The sequence below is a fragment of the Balaenoptera ricei genome, chromosome 1 (genome assembly GCF_028023285.1).
Source record: "Balaenoptera ricei isolate mBalRic1 chromosome 1, mBalRic1.hap2, whole genome shotgun sequence".
NCBI classification, from domain to species: domain Eukaryota; kingdom Metazoa; phylum Chordata; class Mammalia; order Artiodactyla; family Balaenopteridae; genus Balaenoptera; species Balaenoptera ricei.
Genome location: NC_082639.1, coordinates 151,640,232 through 151,661,825, shown reverse-complemented (window position 1 = coordinate 151,661,825; position 21,594 = coordinate 151,640,232). Strand labels below are relative to the sequence as shown.

General features: G+C 35.7%; 1 protein-coding gene across 5 annotated transcripts in view; it reads left to right on the top strand.

Moving 5' to 3' along the window:
- The window catches only part of RPS6KC1 (ribosomal protein S6 kinase C1), a 218,048-nt gene extending 197,019 nt beyond the window's left edge, over positions 1–21,029 (top strand). For 3 of the 5 annotated variants that reach the window (XM_059938204.1, XM_059938217.1, XM_059938211.1), the window contains 4 exons: positions 8,761–8,843; positions 9,939–10,034; positions 19,170–20,139; positions 20,817–21,028. In XM_059938204.1, coding sequence (XP_059794187.1) covers positions 8,761–8,843; positions 9,939–10,034; positions 19,170–19,280 — 290 coding nt within the window. In that variant the 3' untranslated portion in view covers positions 19,281–20,139; positions 20,817–21,028. Of the gene's footprint in view, positions 1–8,760; positions 8,844–9,938; positions 10,035–19,169; positions 20,140–20,816 lie in introns of all 5 variants that reach the window. The other 2 variants (XM_059938198.1, XM_059938190.1) reach the window with 1 other exon arrangement.
- The last annotated feature ends 565 nt before the right edge of the window (positions 21,030–21,594 follow it).

Here is a 21,594-nt window from a genome sequence, read left to right as displayed (position 1 = left end):
AGCCCTGGAAGGTGTCCACTCGACCACCCCATTTTAAGCCACCATCATCTCTTGCCTGGACTCCTGCAGTCCTCAGCTGACTGACCTCCATTCTTGCGTTTCATCCAGCAGCCAGAGTATGCTTTAGATAATGTTGAAAACTTTCTGGCCTACCACATGTAAAGGTGCAGAAGGACTTGATGTAGATCTCTGTGCTCAATAGACTTAAAGAAAATGCATGTGATGAGGCCTTTGGAGGTGTTTTGATTGCACCGTGCTACAAAACACAAGATGGAGATAGTTGTTCAACAAACATTTATTAAGTGCCTTCTGTGTGCCAGGTATTATGCCTAGGAGCTAGAAATAAGACATAATTGGTTTAATATTGACAGTTCCTTTTGAAGATGTGTATAAAAAGAAGAGACTGTCCAAACAGAAGACATACACAATTGGTTAACTAGGACATTAATAGACTTTATAGGTGAATAGTTACGTTTACAAAATTGTAATTTACTAAGCTAACATAAGATATGCTTAGCTGTCCCTCTTCTCACAGTTTAGTTCCATGTATTGTTGGATATATAAAGAAAAAAGAAATGCTTTCTTCTGTGTTTCTTTCTCTTAGCTCTTCAGTCATCAGCTGTAGTGGAAGACTAATGCTCAGCCCCTGCATAGAAAATCTTTATACACAGCAAGAGCTGGTGAGAGAAATTGACTAGAATTTTGTAATTCTAGTCCCTTTCAATTAGCAACAGATGCTGCAGGGAAAGACTGTGTAGGAACACAGGACTAATGTTTGCATGCTCTAGCTAACATGGAATGCTCATTGCAGAAGAAAGACGTTCTTTTACCCTTGGTCCAAGTATGTCACTAATGATAGATCAGATTTAAAAAAAAAAAAAACTGTCTAAGGCCATTAATGAAGTCTTGACTCCCCTGGAAGAAAGTTAACAAACTAATTGTAATAGTGTTTTAAATCTTACTGAACACTTACAGAATTTATGGAAAATTTAGACACCACAGTTTTTTTTCTGATACTATAAAAGTGTATATGGTGCTTAGTTTTAAGGTTTATAAGAATGTGGCTTAATTTTTATATTGTCTTATTCACCAAAGAGTTCTCTTTTATTCTAAAAGCTAATGTATTTTTCTTACTTCTTTTCTTTTTCCTGAAAGAGAGAGTTGGAATCCTTAAGATCAGGTATTTAACATCAAAATTTAAAATATTGTTTTGGAAAAAAAGCCCTGTGCATTTAGAAACTATATTGCCCCCCCCCCCGAAAGTATACTTACTGCTAATTATCATTTTAATGTATTCTGTAGGTTTGTGGCTTTAAAATTGTTCCGTCATTCTGATATTTGGATAAAGTGCTCTATCGTTTATGTGACTAATTCTTTCAACATCTAAATGTTGGTTTAATTTGACTTATATAAACACATGATTTGCAACAATTGTTGCTTTTTCATTGAGTTTTATATGACCTCTTAATAACAGTTCCACAGTTACTATAACTTTGAAAGTGAAGAGAAATGAGGCATCTAAGATTCTATTTATTTAAAAAAGTATAGTTAAGGAAAAGAGTTTGAGAGAAGTATTTAAATACTTGCTCTAAATTAAAGTAGAAATTCTCTATATGTGAAATTCTCTTCTAAGAAAACTCTGAACTTACTGTATTTCCTATCATATCCTGAAAGGAAGACAGCAACAGTAGAACATACTGCCAGAGGGAGGTCATGGAATTGTCTCTAAAGATTTTTGGAATGGGGATGGGTAGCTATTTGTTGTGATCAGTAGAGGTAAGAGGAAGGATGTGAGGACCTGTGTGGGTCTCCCTTAGTGGAGAATCAAGTGATGTCACCAGTCTGAAAATGTGCCTTAACAAATCCATCAAAGAGCTCAATGTAGAATATCATATTCCCTTATTTATCAAGCACCATAACAGTAATGTCTCTTAAAGAAAAGTAAATTCTGAATTTGGGAATTCACAGTTACTTAAAATGCAAGGTGAGTCATCTTTTTTTTTTCTTTGTTTTTATTTTTTATTTATTTATTTTAACATCTTTATTGGAGTATAATTTTTTACAGTGGCGTGTTAGTTTCTGCTTTATAACAAAGTGAGTCAGCTGTATATATACATACATCCCCATATCTCCCCCCTCTTGCGTCTCCCTCCCACCCTCCCTACCCCATCCCTCTAGGTGGTCACAAAGCACCGAGCTGGGTGATTCATCTTTATAAAGCTTTATAGGAAGGTTGGTGTTCATTTATAAAGCTTGAGTTTGAGACGCATTTGCTAGCTTTTAAAATTCTCTGTACAATTTCCAGCATAGTTTTAGTATTATCTACAGTTATTTCTGAGTCACGTCTTTGACAAATCCATGTGGCTTAAACTATATAGCCCTAAAAGGCAGGGCCTGGGCCAGTAGATAGTATATGTCATGATCTCAGTAATGCTGGGATCGAATGGTCTCTCCAGTGTCTTTCAGACTTTCTCAAGTCTAAGAGTGTATACTTTGCTTCTTTCCCTTCACTTCTCATACAGATAGAGACATTTTACGGTTTCCTGAGTCCAGGCTTTCTGTTTTTTTGCTCTTTTACTTTTCAGGAGCAAGGCTTATTATAGTACAGTTTTGGGGTCAGATTAACATTATTATTTTTGGCTGTAAGAGGGAGACTTAGTAAACTCTGACTATCATAGGACTATAAAACTCTCTTAGTCTATGTTTTAGCAAGCCCTTTGACAGTATGGCAGCATTATTTTTCTGAGAGGTGTCCTGGCTTGTTGAAGAGTGTTCTATGAGGTGTTAAACATGAGTAAAACAAAGGTAGGCAAGACACATTTTTATCTTGTGGTATCTTTATTATTTTATTTAAACTTGTTTATTCACTTGTGAATTATGCTAGTTTGAATCATTAGTATGAATCCATAAAATTCTATATTGTGTTAGAGTATGAGGATTGATAGCGCTAAAATGGGATTTCTAGAATTTTACTAAACTGTTCTCACATATTTGATGTCCTCCAAAAATTTTGGATGAGTTGAAATCTAATCTGGAGCTGATTTTGTGTCTCCATTACATTAAAAGATGGTAACGGTTAGATTTAGTGACACTGATTCATTTTGCTTGCCACCAGGTCTCTTAGGGAAAGGAAGGGTGGCTGTGTGTGGAAAGGAGAAGAAGGACGAATGTGGAATGCTGGCTCATTTTAGCATAATCCCACTCTTTGGGCATCTTAGGTTAATGGAGGGAGAAGAAGTTATGAGAAAGGCTCATGAGTGCTTTTGAAAACACTTTCAGGATCGTAAAATTACAGGTAAAAAGAATGCTAGAGGTCTGGCTGTCCTCATTTTCAGAGAAGCTAAAATATCCAGCCAGGCTCAAACAGTAGCAGAACTAGAGCCCTGTCAATACATCTCTTTGACTCAAAGACAAAAATTCAGGATTCTTTGATATCACTGTCTCTTTTTGAGTTTTTGTGGAAATAATCTGAGGATTTGTTTGTTTTCTTAGGGAATAGTTTATTTTTCCGCCGATCCCTTTGCTTAATGCTTTATAGCCCTGCTGTCCTTGTGGAGAATAAGGATACTGCTTTACCACCCTGGAAACTGCAAATATAGAATGTAGTGTCAGGGGAAGGGGCATGCATGGGAACTGAATACATTGGGTTTTATAGGGAAAATATTTTGAAAATTGACAAAGCAGTGGAGAATTTATCCTTTAAAATTTTTTTCTGCTTTTTTTCCCACCGGAGATTTAAAAAATTCAAGGTAGGGAGTTTAAAGGGATTTCTCAGCTTTACTATGTTATACTTTAAAAGAACCCTCACAAATTTATTTGATATTTCTTTATATTCTCTGCTTTTGACTTTGGACACAACATACCTGACTGTTCACCTGGTGTTTGTAGTAGCTATCATGTAGCTTTATATATGAATCAGTACTCTTGGTTTATGCTTAAAATTTTGTATAGATTTTGCAAGTAAAGCAGTTTTAGAGTATTGCTTTTGACAGCTACACAACCTCAGTCTTCTTTTTGGCAATGCAATTTCAAGGTATATCTTTAAAATTTTAATCTAAGAATTATTGATCTATAAGGGATGTTGAAAAGACAATCAAAATCTTTCATTCTGATTATTAAAAGAAAGTGAAATTATATTTTAAAACCCTAAAGAAGAAATTATGTAAGTATCTTCTTCCAGTTGTTCTAATATTTAAGTTTCCTTAGCCGTTTGGAAGTTCTTCTTTGTATCTTATCTAAATGTAGAACTCTTTGTTGTAGTTCAGAGTCATCTATTAAAATCAAGGACAGTTGGTCATGATGTCAGTTTCACATTAATTAATGAATCCTTAATATAAAGTCATTTTGAAGTGATTCAAGCTGCACTGTTAAGGGGATGGATTTAAAACTTGTTCAGTGTCTTTCTTCCAGATTTCCATGAGAAAAAAATTAACTTTTCAGAGTTGCTATCCTTCTTTATTAGCCCAGTCAGATTAAAGATGACATTCAGCCTAGTTGTCTTCAGACTTTCAGAAGCAGTTTTTCTTAGATGGGATCAGTAGTTTCTTTAGGCCCAAGTGCCATTAGAAAGCTTAACCAATGACAGCCAAGAGTGGGGAGGAAAAAGAGAATAAGGGGAGGGGAAAAGAAGCAGGCTGTCAGTGGAAGAAAGAAGAGGGGAAGATCAAGGAAAGATGGGAAAAGAAATGGGGGGTGGATGAAGTAGACTAAGGTTGATGGTGCTAGGATGTCACCAGCAGTTACATCAGGTGCCACGCGGTACACCCCGCATCCTGGACCAGAAAGCGAGCCGACTGAAAATGGGAATTAAATTAACTTTAGGGCCTGCTTGGGTCTCTTGCTACTGTCTGTGTTGCCTCACGTTCAGACTGGTGCTTGTCAGACACTGTAGCATCCACATTTGAAGCAGTATGTTGGTCATTATCTACCAGTTAAGGACTCTGGCAGAAAATTGTGAGGGATTTCAAAGCAGCATAAAAACCAGTGAACCTAGTTCTTAGACTCCTTAGTTGAGCAAGGTCACAGAAACCAAAAAAGGAATAACACCTTGTCTGTCTCCTGAAGTGCCTCTCAAACTTTTCTACCAAAGTACTTCTGACTGTAGAGGTGACATGAAATGGGGACCTCCGAGACTAATAATATGATCCTGAAGTTTCTTTGAAGTCTTTTTATCTTGCAGATCCATGCAAGGTTTACGTTCTGTTCCATAATGGGTCTGTGTTTCTTTTAATAATAAAACAACATCGTACCGCCTCCCACACATATAAAATTCTTTGATGCTCAGGAGGATGCACTGTGCTTATGGTAGCATCAGAGATCCCCCTCCCCCCACCGCGCGCCCACGCGCACACACGCACGCGCCCGCGCACTCTCTCTCTCTCTCTCTCTCTCTCTCTCTCTCTCTCTCTCTCTCTCTCTCGCTCTGACACATTTCACCCCCAGCGCACATTCCCAGCAGTGAAATGGGAAGCACGCACAACGTGTAGCATTTGGTGGTCTAGGCTACACTGGTGATGGCACTTTGGACCTTTTGGTGAATTTGAAAGCTCCCTTTATAAATTATATTAGTCATTGATTACATTGCATAGACTTATCACAATACCCTTTGCTCAATTCTGACAGGAAACCTTTGTGAGCAGGGGCTTGGGGTGTGGTTCTAGTCTAGAGCTCCTCAGGGCGTGTTATTAGACCCTATAAAACCATCTGATCTTCACAACGTTCTCTGAGCTGACTGGGTCAGGCATTCCTCTTTTCCCTGAACACACAAATACGTATTCTTTCTCCTCCAAAGTCATTCTACCCAAGTAAGTTCTCCGTAAGGATGCTTGGAAATTTTAAATAATTCATGTACAATGTTAAACACGGTTCCTTACATATAGTAAGCAGTCAACGGATGTTAGCTACTGTTTTGTTGTTGCAACTATCATTATTACAATATGTGCCTACTAGCGACCTTCAGACACGGAAAGTGAGACTTGGAGGTTGCATATTCAAAACAGATGGCTGATCAATAATCTGGGGTCTTGAGTTGGGAACATGTAACACCTTTCTAAAACTAAGGAGTATATACTGCTTGCTTTATGATTAAAGAAAATGACATAACTTAAATTCTTGAGCAAGATATTTAAAAATAAAGCCATTAACTCTGAAAACTGATTTTAGTTTCACATCATTTAGCAATGTGGTGAGTACATAGTGTTCTGTGGAGGAATAGTGCCTAGCAGGGGACCTAGTTTGTACTGCTTATACGTGTTTGAATGAATCTTGATAGGTTGAGACCTCATTATAGAGGCCTGAATATATATACATGCCTGGTTAAGCAAGACATTTGAATGTTATTTAATGTTCAGTGAGAAGCCATTTCAGAATTTCGAACAGGGAAGTGATGTAATCCATTGCCTGCCTTAGACTGGAAGGAAATGTGCAAAAGGTTATATTTGATGACAGGGCTATGGTAAATTTCTTCTACTTTTCTGAAGTTTATAAGAACACACATCCTTTTTAAAGTTTCTGGAGCACACTTCCAAAGGTGATGGTGGCTTTCTGTGGGGAGCTTGGGAATGGGGTTGGGGGCAGTGTATTTGAATCTGGGAGGGGTAACATAAGTACTTTGAATGAGAGCCCCCAAGGAATTGTCCTTCAAGAAAATCACTGTTTTAGGGAATCCTTAAGTATCAGAATCGTAGATTATAGAGCTAAATTTAACCTAGAGGTCCTCAGATCTCACCCTCGTGTTATGGATGAGATCAAGTGAATTCCTCAAGGCTCTTAACCCAGGACTTCTGATTCCTAGTGCACTGCTGTCTCTAATATACGATACATTAAAGTTGTAGAGGATCGCTTCGTGGCCTTTTGGCTAAGATCAAGTGTAAAGTTGTAGAGGAAACTATAGGCAAACAGACTCTTAGGGAGGACTGGCCTATATAGCTTCATCTTTCCTGCTCCAACAAGCCTGAATGTTTTCATGCCATCTTGCTATACATTTAAAATTGTACCACTTAGTTATTCATGTAGGTTAATAAGTATAAGAATGAAAATAAAAATCTCACCATCCCAGAGGCAAAGCACTAAAACATTTTGTTACATTTTCTCACCAGTCTTTTAAAAATATATGTATTTTTAAAATTAGGATTCTATTGTTTTATAGCTTGTTATTTTTAAATTTAATATATCCAGACATTTACTTACATACCTAAACCTTGCGTGAATACGTCATTTAAAATGCTTATGTAGTAATATTTCATTGAATTCATGTGTCAAAACATGTATAATTAAACCTCTATTGTTAGATAGTAAGATGGTTCTCAGTTTTTCAAACAAGCTGCTATTTTATGAATGCAGGTGGCTCTCGGAGGATTAGAAGACTTTTGGTCATTCACACAATAATATGAGTTAGTTAAATATCTATGTTTTCTTTTTACCACCTAGCTGAGAGCAGCTAAGTTAGAGAATGGAGGTTGTGATTTGGCAGGTAGCACGATAAGGAGAGGAAAGATGGGTAGGAGCTGGTGTGAAGGGTATAGTTGTACACAGGCCTTGTGGAACCCAGAATACAGTAGGTGCAGGGATAAGGAAGGAGGTTGCTGAAGTGGAGTCATTTCAGTATTTTGCATAGAAATGGCTCTTTTTTTCTTTTTCTGATCCATATGACCTTTGCTTCAAGACTTAAAAACTCGAGCTGTGTTACGAGTGTTTTTGGTTCTCCAACACAGTAGATTCACTAAGTATTGGTTAAAAGGCTGGGGCGCCTGAGCACCACTTCCACTTATTATTGTCCAAGTTCCAACCTAACTACTTAAAACCTTTTCAACATGATTGTTGTGAGTTTTGGGCTACCTGTAGACAAATAATAAGCGTGTTTTGTCAGTTTAATGGAAATGAAAGGGCAGATATATTCAGGCTTAGTGACTAATTGAATGTCATTAGGAAAGGACAAGAAGACATCAAACATGACTTAAGAGCTAAAAGCCTCAAAAATGGTGAAATGAGGAGTTATTGCTGATTTGTGAAGAAAACTGAAGGATGACACCTGAAAACTCATATTACATTTCAGGAACTTGTGCTGGTGAGAGATAGGGATAACACAGATAAAACTGCAATTTGGAGATATTCTAAAAGCCCTCATCTTAGCCAGTAGTTTCAGTTGTGGCTTAAAACACCATATCTATCTGTACTTCCGAATAGTAAAATGGGTAAATTTTCATTTCACATCCTCCTTCTTTAGTTGAAAACAATTGATTATTTAGGAGAGGGATCATACTATAAACTAGGTCCTAGTTCTGCTTCTGATTTACTATATGACATTGGACAAGGCATTTCACCTCTCTGGTTTCTAGTCTGTAACTCAAAGGATAATTAATACTGGTTTAGATAATTTTTGAAGTTCCTTCTGAAACCTAGAGTCTTTATTTCTAAAACAAAAAATGACCCCTGAGATAGGGTTGGCTGTACATTCTCAAATTTGAAAAATTAAGCAAAATGCTGATCTAGTAGATTCACGTAACTTTTAAGTATAGCATCTTGAAGGTGTCCCTCTATCAACTAAAGAACAAATGTCTCAGTTTAATATATGACTGCATAAAAAAATGCAACCACAGTAGGTGACCAAAAGGATAAGTAACTTTCAGGAATTTTGAAAACCCAGTAGTATTTAGTATGTGCTCTCTCAGCATTAAAAAGGTCACCTTGCTAATACATGTTAATTTTGAGAGTTTAATTGACCTTTGGAATTTTAATATCAACCTTTCTTGGTGTGTTTAGAGGTTGGAGCAATCACGGAAGAAAGTGAAGCCTGTGATTGGTGGAGTTTGGGTGCTGTCCTCTTCGAGCTTCTCACTGGCAAGGTAAGCAGTGACCTGGAGGTTTATTAAGTTTATCCAGATGCTACCTTGATTTCAAATTGAGAATATTTAGCCTTTGCCTTTAGTTTTTAGGTCAGGTACTAAATAAGAAAACCTTGATACCAAAAAGGGGGATGGGCAGAAAAATGCATGTTTATCATGATTCCAGATTTTTTAAAAAGTTGACTTCTATTACATTGAATAAATTGATGGTAAAATTCTGTTATGTCACACTGTTAGTCCATAGTGAGATATAAGACTACACATTCTTTCTCTTCTTTTTCTGTGAGTCAGTTTTAACAGAGTTAAATCTGTAAGGTCCACGTAACTATTTAAATTCTCTGTATGTTTTAAATACCTGTCTGAAACCAGGAGAGAATTATCATTTTAGAAAATTAATGTAGATATTAAAGGTAGTATTATCTTTTTTCTCAATACTGTAATTTTTCCTGTCCATTCTGGCTTAACGGAGAGTTATTGATCAGAGAGAATTTATACTCTCTGATCAATAACTTTTAAGTAAGATATTTGAGATTAATAGTTAATAGATTTTAATAGAGTATTGTGCAGATTGCCTCCTGGGATGAAAACAGAGGAAATGAACAGTCATACCTTTGTAAGTAGTCATCTACCTTAAATATGTAGTTAATACTGAGCGCCTAACATGGTTGTGGAATATACAAGTCACCTATACATACATTTAAACCATAAAGTGCTATACATATATAAAGCATTATTATTGACAAATTTTCAACTTTGAAGGTTTTTAAGAACATTAAAAAATTTGAGATATCAAATCCCAGTTTAGTTTTTGGGTATAATGGAAGTTTTTCTATTATGAGCCACTCTCTTTATAACTAAGGGAAAAGGGTGAGTGGCCTAAGCTTATGATGTGATTTTGATGACTGCCTGTATTTCAGTTAGAGTTCTGTGGGCTCATAGCCCTTGTCCTAAACTGCTTAGAGGGTACTGTGGTGATTACTGCACCTCCAGTTAAGGTGGTTGTTGAGCTTTCTGTATTTGCTGTCCATAAACCCTGTGATGGAACAGAATATGATGTTGTTTGGGATAAGAAGTGTACCTGATTGATTGTTTCAGACTCTGGTTGAGTGCCATCCAGCAGGAATAAATACTCACACTACTTTGAACATGCCAGAATGTGTCTCTGAAGAGGCTCGCTCACTCATTCAACAGGTAATTTAATTGACCTATTGGCCAAGTATATCAACCATGCAAATTAGCAGAGCCCACGGCTCCAAAACCTTAAAGAAATTAGTTTCGGACAAGAAGGACCCTTTACTAATTACAAATTCAGAACTACTACTGTATATCTTTAGGCTTCTACTATTATCTGAGTATTGGTGATGTCAGAGAGAATAGGTAAAGCTTGTTGGTATTATTTATTTATTTATTTATTTATTTTAAATCCAGGCTAATGTTTAGTCAATTCCATATATCTGTGTAGGTGTGAGATTTAAGTATTGCTTTTAGCTGGTCTGGAGCTGCTCTATTAAATTTTGTAACCATATGTGAATGGCTATTTTCTTTTCTTTTCTTTTTTTTTTTTTTTTTAACTTTTCAAAGAGTTTATTCCTTAGAGCTAGTCTCGAGATAGTATATGGTGAATGGCTATATTTATAAACATAGGAATGGGCTACTTAGGAGAGAAGTGGTAGAAAATCTTGCCAAGTTAGATCACTTGTAGATCCATTCATGGAAGTTGAATATTGGTGTCAGTTGGTGTATTTCTGGTGGCTTTGAAGAAAGAGACTATTGATAATTAAAGTTCAGTATCCCAGAGGTAGGCTTGGAACTCTAGTGAGCTCCTTAAATTGATTCGCCATGTGTAAAATGCTCATCTAGCTTTGAAGAGCAAGTTTTGATGAGTACACTGAGGGTTGTTAGCATTGAGGTGTGATAGGCTCACAGCAAAGCAGCAAGAATTGTCAGGACTGTGATCCCCTATGCTTTTGGGAAAATATCAAGGGAAAAGTTATTTGAAAAAGATGAAGAACTAAAATTTTTGTTTAATGAAACATGAATTATTTTTTAAATCAGGGAAAACAAAATCTGTAAAAAAAAAAAAAGAAAGAGAAAAGGGGAGGGGAGAATATATTAAGAAGAGTATTACCTAGTATTCTCTTGAGCAGTGATTTTTGTTCCATTCAACGAATATATGTAAGGCATAGTGTCATAAGCTACGAACTTGAGATTCACAAATAATTATATCACAGATGGATTTAATAAAGGCTATCAGAGAGGTTTAAAAAGTACTTTGGCGAGTCAGGATAAAGAGGTGTAATAATTGATGCAGTGGTGGTATTAGGAAAGTTTTTGTGTAGTGAGTGTTATTTTTGCGGAGCCTTAGCCAGAATTTTGGCATTGCAAGGTTGGATGTGGGGGAATAACTGGGTGGAATGAAAAGCTTGGACAAAGGCAAGGAAGGAGTCAGAAAGACTCAATTTGGGAAATCAAAAGTTTAGTTTATCTAGAGTACAAGGATGAATATAAGGATGAGTAATAGTAAGTAGATGAGAATGGAAAGAGAAGTTGGGGCTCTCTTATCATGAACACCAGGGGAGAATGATAGTATTTAATTCAGTAAAAAATTGAGATTTGGAGTTTTTGTGCACAAGAGTGAAAGGCTCAGAGTCGTGCTTCAGGAAGATTAATTTGCCCAGAGTATGTGAAGTCTAAAGAAACATAATCAGGTTGGAAATAGTGAGATGAGAGTACCCTGAGCACTTTGTAAAAGGATTAAGAGGTAATGCAAAGACACATAAAACATTTCATTCTAATGGGCAAAAAGGACAACTCCTCATTTGATTTCATATTCTTTGTTGTGGCACAGCAAGGTAAATTCAAAGTATTTTTTTGGCTATTAATTTAAGGAAGGCTAGCAACTGCTATTTTTTGTTTCTCTTTCTTAAAGAAGTAGTCGTTATTATATAATATTGAGAATAGAATTCCCCACATTAATTAATAAAGGTCTGTTGCTCCTGTGTATCAGAATTTATGTTGTAAAGGAGTCTGAGCTTAAGATATGTTAAGTTCCCAAATACAGATATGTATAGCTTATATAGTTAAAGCAGCATTCTGTCATTGGCCTGCCTAAGGAAACTACCACTCATGTTGAGGAAACATCATCAGGAAAGGGAAAAGGGGTCTCTTGGCATGATTAGCAATTTGTCATTTTGACTTTCCTCTTCCACTACCTCATGGTTCATAAAGGTTATTTTAAAAAATCACAAAATGATTTATGTGGAAAGAATTATTCCACTTTGAGGAGATTTTCCCCTCTTTGGTCTTTGCAGCTCCTTGCTTTCTTCCTAGATTTCATAATTCCCTGTACCCATGGTTTAGTCATCTCAGTCCAAGTGAATGGTGCTAAAGTAAACATAGTTACATTTTAAATGCAGTTTTAAAAAAATATATTTACATTTTACAGATCCTCAGAGCATGGATGTTTGTACTTCACAGTGGACATTTAGTTCTTTGTGACACAATCGCTTTGTCAGTTGAAAGATATTATATGAGAAAAAGACCTTCAAAACAAATTTCTGTGCCTCCAATGCTCAGCTTTATTGCCTATTCTTTAGGAAAAAGGAGGTTGGCAGTGACTGTCTTGGTTTTGCCACTGGCTGACACATTCTTTTAGCAATAGAATCTTTGTGTGATCTCTCAGAAGGCCTGGGAGAGTATTTAAAATGGCAGAATAAGCAAGACAGTCATGGGTAAACAATTATACTTTTGCCTATAGATTTACACTTGCAAAATTATAGAGGAGTCCATGAACTAAGGTAAATTGACTTTAGTAAAAGTCAAAATATGAACTTTTATTGGAATTTCATAATGAGGTCATGTTTTGGAAAGAATGGGGGCGGGAAAGCCAATTTTAACAAGAAAGAAAGAACTTATATGTTTATATGTTTCCTGAAACATTAAAAAACATGCTATAGTTATAGTTAATTCTTATCAATGTTTGATATTTTAGATTTGTATTCAAATGTTTAATGCCTTCCACATTTCAATCAGTGGGCATGACTTGTCTGATTTTGAAAATGGATTTGATATGTTTAGGGTATGCTTATGCTGTTTGTTTTATAGTAGCAGCTTTTCTCTTAACACAATTTAGCAACTTCTAATATAAAAATTCTTTGAGCAGTTCACTTTGATAAAAAGTAGTCATTTTGAATGCTAGATACAGTAATTTCAAGTGAAAAGACTGTGAGTACAGTCTTTTGAAGTATATGCTTCATTCCCCTTGTGGATTTGGTGATATCAAAGTGAAGTAATAGATTCTTGGCATTTGCAGATCACGCACTCATAAAGCAGTGTAATGTTGTGATTAAGAGCAGGGATTCTGGAGACTGAGTACCTGAATTCAGATCATATCCTTGCTACCTACTACCTATATGATCTTAAACAAGTTATTTAATTTCTCTGAGTCTCTGTTCTCTCATCTATAAAACAGAGATATTTATAGTAGCTATTCATAGAGTTGTTTTGAGTTCAATGAATTAACCTATGTTAAGCAATTAGAATAATGCCTGGCACACAGTAAGTGTCACATAAATGTTTTGTATTATTATTATTGATAGGGCAGCGTTGAAAGCTCACGACATGTAGTAATTTATAATTTGATGAAGCATATAGTTGGATTATAGTATAGGGCTGCTAACATGAGAGTGAGGCAACTGCTGGTGATACAGGTTGAAGAGGTCTAAAAAGTAGTGGATTGGCACATAATAGGAAATCAACTGATGCTTTTATATAAATGATTAATTATTAGTGAATAGTAGAAAAATAGAAATAAAGGAAAAAGAAGAAATAAAAGTTTAGGTTTGATTTGAATAGTGGGATTTCCTATAGGTATAGAACCATTAATGTAATCATCCAAATATTTCAGTTGCAGTTGACTAAATTCTGTGGAAAAAATTATATGCTATAGGAATATTCTCAAATTTGAATGGCTATAGCCATATGAGAAATATGGAAAATTCTCTTCTCAAAAAAAGAAATTATAAAGTTGGACAGAGTTGGCAAAAATAACCATCTTTGTGCTCTGGAAATTGATCAAAGGGATGCAACAATCTGGAAAGTACTTCTGCTTGAAAAATAGCTGAACTTTGGGAAAGAATTGTGGGACTCTGTGGCATTCTTGCCTGGGGCTACTTGCATTCTCTCTTCCCTGCTTGGTCAGGTGTGAAGGTTCTCCCAGGTTGGGGTAGGCCATGAAGACCAGCACTGAGGCTGTATGCATGTGCAGGGAAAGATCTCAGTGGAAAGTAAAAACCAGGACAGACTTGAAAGTGGCCTAAATTTTGAATATGTTCTCCTGCCCATTGGCATAGGATGGAAGCTTTAGTAGCTAAGGTATTTGAATGCAACCCCTTTTCAGTCACTGGTTGACCACTAAGCTATGCAGACACAGTGGTGACCTTTAGGAAACCAAGCTTAAAAAAGGAAAACTTAAAACTTTTTTCTTAAAAAAGAAAAAAAAATGAGCAGAGATATCAACCTCTGCTTGTTACAGTGGGGTGGGGGAAGCAGATTTACAGATCTAGCTGAACAAGTTATCAAACAAAGAATAAACCAACCAACAGCAATTGATAACAGTCTTCTTGAGAAAAAAATAAGACTCCAGAATCACTAAAATATATTATCTAAAATGTCTCATTTTCAGCAAAATATTGTAAGATATCCACAGAAACAAGATAGTATGACCCATAGGCAGGGAAAAAAACAGTCAATAGAAATTACTCTGAGTGTCCCCAGATTTTTGGATTTAATAAAGACTTTAAAGCAGTTATTATAAATATGTTCAAAGAATTAAAGGAAATCATGTATAAAGAATTAAAGGAAAATAAAACAATACTGAATCAACAAATAGAGATTCTCAATAAGGAGATAGAAATTATATTAAAAGGAAAAAAAGAACCAAATAGAAATTCTCAAGTTGAAAAGTACAATAATTGAAGTGAAGAATTAAGTAGGGGAAAAAAAATTCACTGGAGCATCTCAACATGATAGTAAATTATTCAATCTGAAAAACAGATTAAAAAATTTGAAGAAAAATGAACAGGGATAAAGAGACCTGTAAGATGATATTAAATATACCAATATAATGGGAGTTCCAAAAAGAGGACACAGGGAAAGGGGCAGCAAAAAATGTTTAAGAAACAATGTCTGAAAACATCCTAAATTTGATGAAGAACATTGAAATGCATCCAAGAAGCTTAGTGGACCTTATGTGGAAGAATACAAAGAGATCCACATAGAGATATTGTAGTCCAATTGTTGAAAGACAAAAACAAAGAGGAAAATTTTGAAAGGAGCCAAAGAAAAACAACTCATTGTATCCAAGGGAACATTGATGTCTGACTTCTCATCAAAAACAATGGAAGACAGAAGACAGTGGAATGACATATTTAAAGTGTTGAAAGGAAGTAACTGTCAGCCAAGAGTTCTATATCCAGCAAAATTATCCTTCAAAAATGAAAATGAAATTAAGAAATTTCCAAGTAAAGACAGAGAATTCATTGTTAGCAGACCTGTCTTGCAAGAAATAATACAAGAAGTCCTTCGGCTAAAAGTTACCAGATAGTGACTCAAATTCATAGGAGGAAATGAAAAGTGCTGGAATGATAAATATGAGTTAATAGAAAAGACTAAATATGTTTTTTCTCATTTCTCTGCTCAGCTTCTTTCAAAAGACATAAGGCTGTACAAAGCAATACTTGTAACACTGTGCTCGTAGGTTTATAATGTATATAGATATAACATATAGTATTTAATGACAGTAAAAGACAAAGGAGGACAGAAGGAATGGAACTATAGTGGAGCAAAATTTCTGCATGTCACTGGAATTAATCTGAAGTAGATTGTGATAAATTAAGAAGCATAATCTTGACAGCAACCACTAAAAAAAAATAGTAAAGGAAAATTAATAGAGGAACTGAAATAGTACAGTAAGAAGTATTTGACACAGAAGAAGGCAGTAAAGGGGAATGAAAAAAGACAGTAGACGTAGAAAACAAGTAGCAAATTAGCAAACGTAAACCCACCATGTCAATAATTACATTCAGTGTGAATGTCGAAACATGCCAAACAAAAGGCAAAGATTGTTAACTGGATAAAAAAGAGTTCCAACTATCTGTGTGCAAGAGACACACTTCAATTAAAAACACAAATAGGTTGAAAGAAAAAGGGTGGGAAAAGATAAACCATGCAAACAGTGACCATAAGAGAGGTGAAGTGGTTTTATTAAATATCAGACAAAATAGATGTGGAGACAAGAGAATTACCAGGGACTAAGATGTTTTATAATGATGAGAGGATCAATACATAGAAAGATATAACAATTATAAATGTATATGCTCTAATAACAGCTTCAAAACATATGAAACAAAGTCTGATTGAATTGAAGGAAATAATAGATAATCCAATAATAATAAATGGAGGCTTCAATACCCCATTCTTGATAATTAATAGAAAATCAGCAAGGATATAGAGAAGACTTGAACAACATTATCAAACAACTCTGACATATATAGAACAATGATTGCAGAATACAGTCTTATCACATGCACATGGAACATTCCCCATGATAGATCATTTGCTATGCCATAAAACAACTTTCAGTATTTAAAAGGATTGAAATTATACAGCATACTCTGACCATAACAACTTTTTATTAGAAATCATCAACAGAAAGAGATCTGGTGAATCCATACCAGATATTTGGATATTAAACAACACACTTCTAAATAACCTGAGTCAAAGAAGAAATGCCAAGAGAAGCCAGAAATTGTTTTTAATGGAATGAAAACAAACACATGATATATCAAAATTTATAGGATGCAGCTACATCAGTTCTTGGGGAAAATTTATGGCTTTAGACATCTGTATAGGAAAAGAATGGTCTCACATAAAAATCTCACCTTGTAACTGAGGAAAGTAGAAAAAGAAACTGTAAAAAGCAAAATAAGTCCAAAGCAAGCAGAAGAAAGCAAGCAAGCAGAAATCAGTGAAAGAGAAAATCTTCATTGGATAGAGGAGAAAAATAAGAGAAAAATTAAATCACAAGTTGGTTCTTTGAAAAGATCAGCAAAATTGGGAAACCTTTAGCTGACTTCAAAATGAATATGAAAAGGCAAAGGACCTAGAGTATCCAAAGCAATTTTGAAAGAGAACAAAGAAGGAGTACTTACACTCCCAATTTCCAGTCAGTATAAAGCCACAGTAACTACTTAATTACTGTGGTATTAGAGCAAAGATAGGCAATATAGATCAATGGAATGGACTTGAGAGTTCAGAAATAAACTGTTACATTTATGGTCAATTGATTTTCAGTAAAGGTGCCAAGATAATTCGATGATGAAAAAATAATCTTTTCAACAAATGGTGCTGGGAAAATCAAATATTCACATGCTAAAACCAAAATGAACTAAGACCCTTAATTCATATCATATGCAAAAATTAACTCAAAATAGCTCATAAACCTGTATGTGGGAGCTAAAACTGTAAAATCTTAGGAAAAAAATTGGAGAAAATCTTCATGACCTTGGGTTAGGAAAAGAATTATTAGATATGACACCAAAACATGATCCATAAAAGAAAAAAAAAATGGTAAAGTGGGCTTCATTAAAATTAAAAACTTTTGCATTTCAAAAGATACCAGAAAAAGAATGAAAAGACAAGCCACAGACTGGGACAAAATATATGCACATCATGCAACTGATAAAAGATTTGTTTTCAGTATGTGTAAAGAACCTTTTAACACAGTAAGCAGACAGCTCAGTATAAAAATGGGCAAAGGTTCACCAAGGAGGCTTTATAAATGGCTAAGAAAGATATGAAAAGATGCTCACCATCATTAGTCATTAGGGAATATAAATTAAAACCATAATAAGATACCACTAATACCCACAGAAGGGCTGTAATAAAAAAGATAGTAACAATTATCGATGAGGGTGTAGAGAAACTGGAACGCTCATGCATTGCTGGCGGGAACGTAAAATGGTACAGATACTTTAGAAAAGTTTGGTAGTTTCTTGAAAAGCTAAACATAAACTTAACACAAGACCCACCAGTCCCACTCCTAGGAATGTCCTTAAGAGAAATGAAAATATGTGTCAGCAGGAAGTCATATATACTATTAATTATAGCCGTAACCTGGAAAGTCCATATGTCCATTAACTGGTGAATATATTAACAAAATGCATTATATCCAAATAGTGGAATGCTGTTCAGAAGTAAAAAGGAACAGACTGTTGATACGTGCTACAACACGGATGAATCTCAAAAACATTATGCTAAGTGAAAGAAGGCAGCTGCAAAAGACAACATATTTTTATGATTTCATTTATATGAAATATCCAGAAAGGGCAAGTTTATAGAGATAGAAAACAAATTAGTGGTTGCCTAGGGCTGGAGACGGAAATGCGGATTAACTGCAAACAGGATGAGGAAACTTTTTAGGGTAATCAAAGTGTTCTAAAACTGGATTGTGGTGAAAGTTGCACAACTCTTTAAATTTACTAAGAATCATTAAGTTGTACAATTACAACAGATAAATTTTATGCTGTATAAATTATCCCTCAGTAAAGCTGTTAAAACAAAAATTTGGGGATGCATGAATGTCTTAAGACACATTCTTTCAGTATGCCCAGGGTCGTCTATAATTGTTTATGACTACTTTTATTTTCCCACACTTAACAATCCTATTGCGTGTAACATTTATTAACTTATTTTATACCTGATTCCTATTAGTGAAGAAGTCGAAACACGTTTCACTCATTGTATCAAATTGTTCCATGTGAGTCAGCTATTTCAAAGAAAGCAATTCTGGAATATGAATTGGCTTATTCAGACCTTAGGTAAAGTTTAGACCCGGTGCATATATAATTCACTAGGGGTTGAAAGACTTATTGTGCCTCCCAAACTTTCTCATCATGAAAGGAGTAACTGGATCTCTCAGAATTTGGTGCAATATCTAATTAATGTCATAATTGTACTTTTGGAGTAGGAAATTGATAGGTGTAACTATCCTATTGTACTATATGACGATGAGAAACAAAGTGAGTTACTCAAGGTCATATTTCAAATCAGTTGAAAAGTCATAAATTCAGATATGTTCCCCACCACCCCACAGCTAGAGTGGTATCATAGACATAATTCCCTTTCAAGGTAATATAGTCTGTTGGCTGTCAGTCAAGTCCGTTTGTTACTGGGGTTGAATTTAGAAGTTCTTTCCTTTCATATATTTTTCTTTTCCTTTGATTCTTTAGTTGGATTCCCACTATTCACTAAATCCTTCTTTTTTAGCTCTTACAGTTCAACCCTGTGGAGCGTCTTGGTGCTGGAGTTGCTGGTGTTGAAGATATCAAATCTCATCCATTTTTTACCCCTGTGGATTGGGCAGAACTAATGAGATGAACATAATGCAGGGTTCTCTGCACACGTTCTGATCTTCTCTATGACAGGCGTCTCCAGCACAGAGGTAGCTCTGCCTTACACTCAATTATGGGGCACCAAGCATTGGGATGAAGATCTTTAGAGGAAATGGAGAAAGAAAAAGCCTGAGAGAGAACAATTCCTTTACAATTACTGTCTGGACAAGATATTGGCTACATTTGCAAGGGGCTGTTATGTACAAACCTTTAACTGAGGTGTGATCTTTATTTTATCTGCATTTAGTGTTGCAGGTGAGTTGTAAACTCAACTAAAAGAGGAATGCCCTTCAAGACCTTCCTCTGATATGAAGCTCCAAGTGTAGAATGAAGTGTTACTTGAAAGGAGGACCTTTACATGGCAGCTGACAGTGCTTTCTGCGAACCAAGATTGGTTTAATATGATCAAATTAATATTTGCTGAATAATATACTAAAAGTGCTTCATGAATAATGTCATCTATGGAGCTTAAAAAGTGAGAAAAAAAGAATATACACATCATGTCTGATAGGAAAACTGAACCACGATGCTATATAATTAATGTATGTCGAATATGGTCCCATAGTCATTCTTTCTGAAGTCCACGTGAGAAGAAAACACTTCATGTTGTCAACTTTGTACTTTGTTGGTTGATACTGCTAACAGAAGGGTTCATATGAACACTCTCTCTCTCTCTCTCTCTCTTCATCTTTATTTTTTCACTTTCTACACCCTTTGTCTATTCTGTCATATTCTGTTCTTCCTACCCCTATTAATACATACGCAACAAAAAAGCGAAGGGAGTATTTATTTCCCCAAATTGTATCAACTTAATAAGAACTAAAGAATCATGTAAAATAAACGTGGTAAAAATTTAAATCTCTCTTTCATTTAATTGCTTAAGATTTTTTTTCTTTTTTTTCAAAGGCCTCTCTTCCTTTCATTTTGGAATGTTAGCAATTTCTGCTTCTTATTATGCTTGACTTCATTTTAGTTTTTTGGCTTAGTATCCTGAGAACCAAAGGATCTCATCTAAATGGGATTGAATGGCAATCCTCTTTTATTATGTATTGACAGGATTTCCAAATTTGACCTCCTAATCTACTTGACGTTGTATAGAAAGAACATGAGTATTTATACATCTCCCAACACTTGTATTCGTTATTTCTTTCTGTTGCTAAGATAGCTCCTGTAGTCATGCATTGTTTACAACAATTTACAAAATTTGTAAGTTAATGTCTGCTTTTTAAACTTTATCCAAAGAAGAAAGAATAAGTCACCATTTTCAAGTTAGGAGCCACAACATAATGAAAGTTTTCTGTATGTTTTAATTCTTTGTATTTTTGAGATCTGTGTGAGAGCCTATCCCTACTCCAAGAGCATCTGTACAGCTTCCAGCTGCCATTGGCCAGGTCTGCCCATCAAATTAAATGGAAGCAGAAAATGCTTTAGTGACACAAAGGAAATGTGCAAGCATTTTTGCTTTTTCTATTATCCTACTCCCCCATTTTCCTTTTTGGTCCCCTTATAACCTGAACCCCAGCTGAAGTGCTGCAACAACACTGGGATGGGGAGCAGGTCAGCAGGATCATAGCTCAGTCAAGATGACATCACTCCCTGGAACTGGATTTCAACTCACCAGCCCCCTGGCCTCATAACAGGAACTCATGCAGGTGAGACACAAGAATGACTTCCTGTGTAGGACTAGTAGGAAATCTGTAAGTAGTTAGAGCTGGCCATTACAGAGCTTCCTTCCAGAAGTGCCCTATGACATGAAAGTAGGACTTCACAGCTAAGGTGAAGCTCCCAGCCCTACCACATGATTTGGGTCCCTTGGATTCAAAGGGCAGTGTTAACAGATGGTTGCTGTGTTAGTGTGTTGACAGAATTCCACTGCTTCAGTTTCTCTCTCTCTCTCTCTCTCCCTCTCTCTCTCTCTCTCTGTGTTTGGAATTGTGCTTAATGTAAATACATCATTCATAATCATGGTGGACATGAATTATATTAGTAATAAACACACAGGATAAATAGCTTTGGGGTGATGGACCCAAGTCTGTTTACTTTTTTTTTTTGAAAAGCTTTTTCTTTTTTTAAATTTATTTATTTATTTATTTATTTTTGGCTGCACTGGGTCTTCGTTGCTGCACGTGGGCTTTCTCTAGTTGAGAGTGCAGGCTCAGTAGTTGTGGTGCACAGGCCCAGTTGCTCCACGGCATGTGGGATCTTCCTGGACCAGGGCTCGAACCTATGTCTCCTGCATTGGCAGGTGGACTCTCAACCACTGCACCACCAGGGAAGCCCCTAGTCTGTTTTTACTTGAT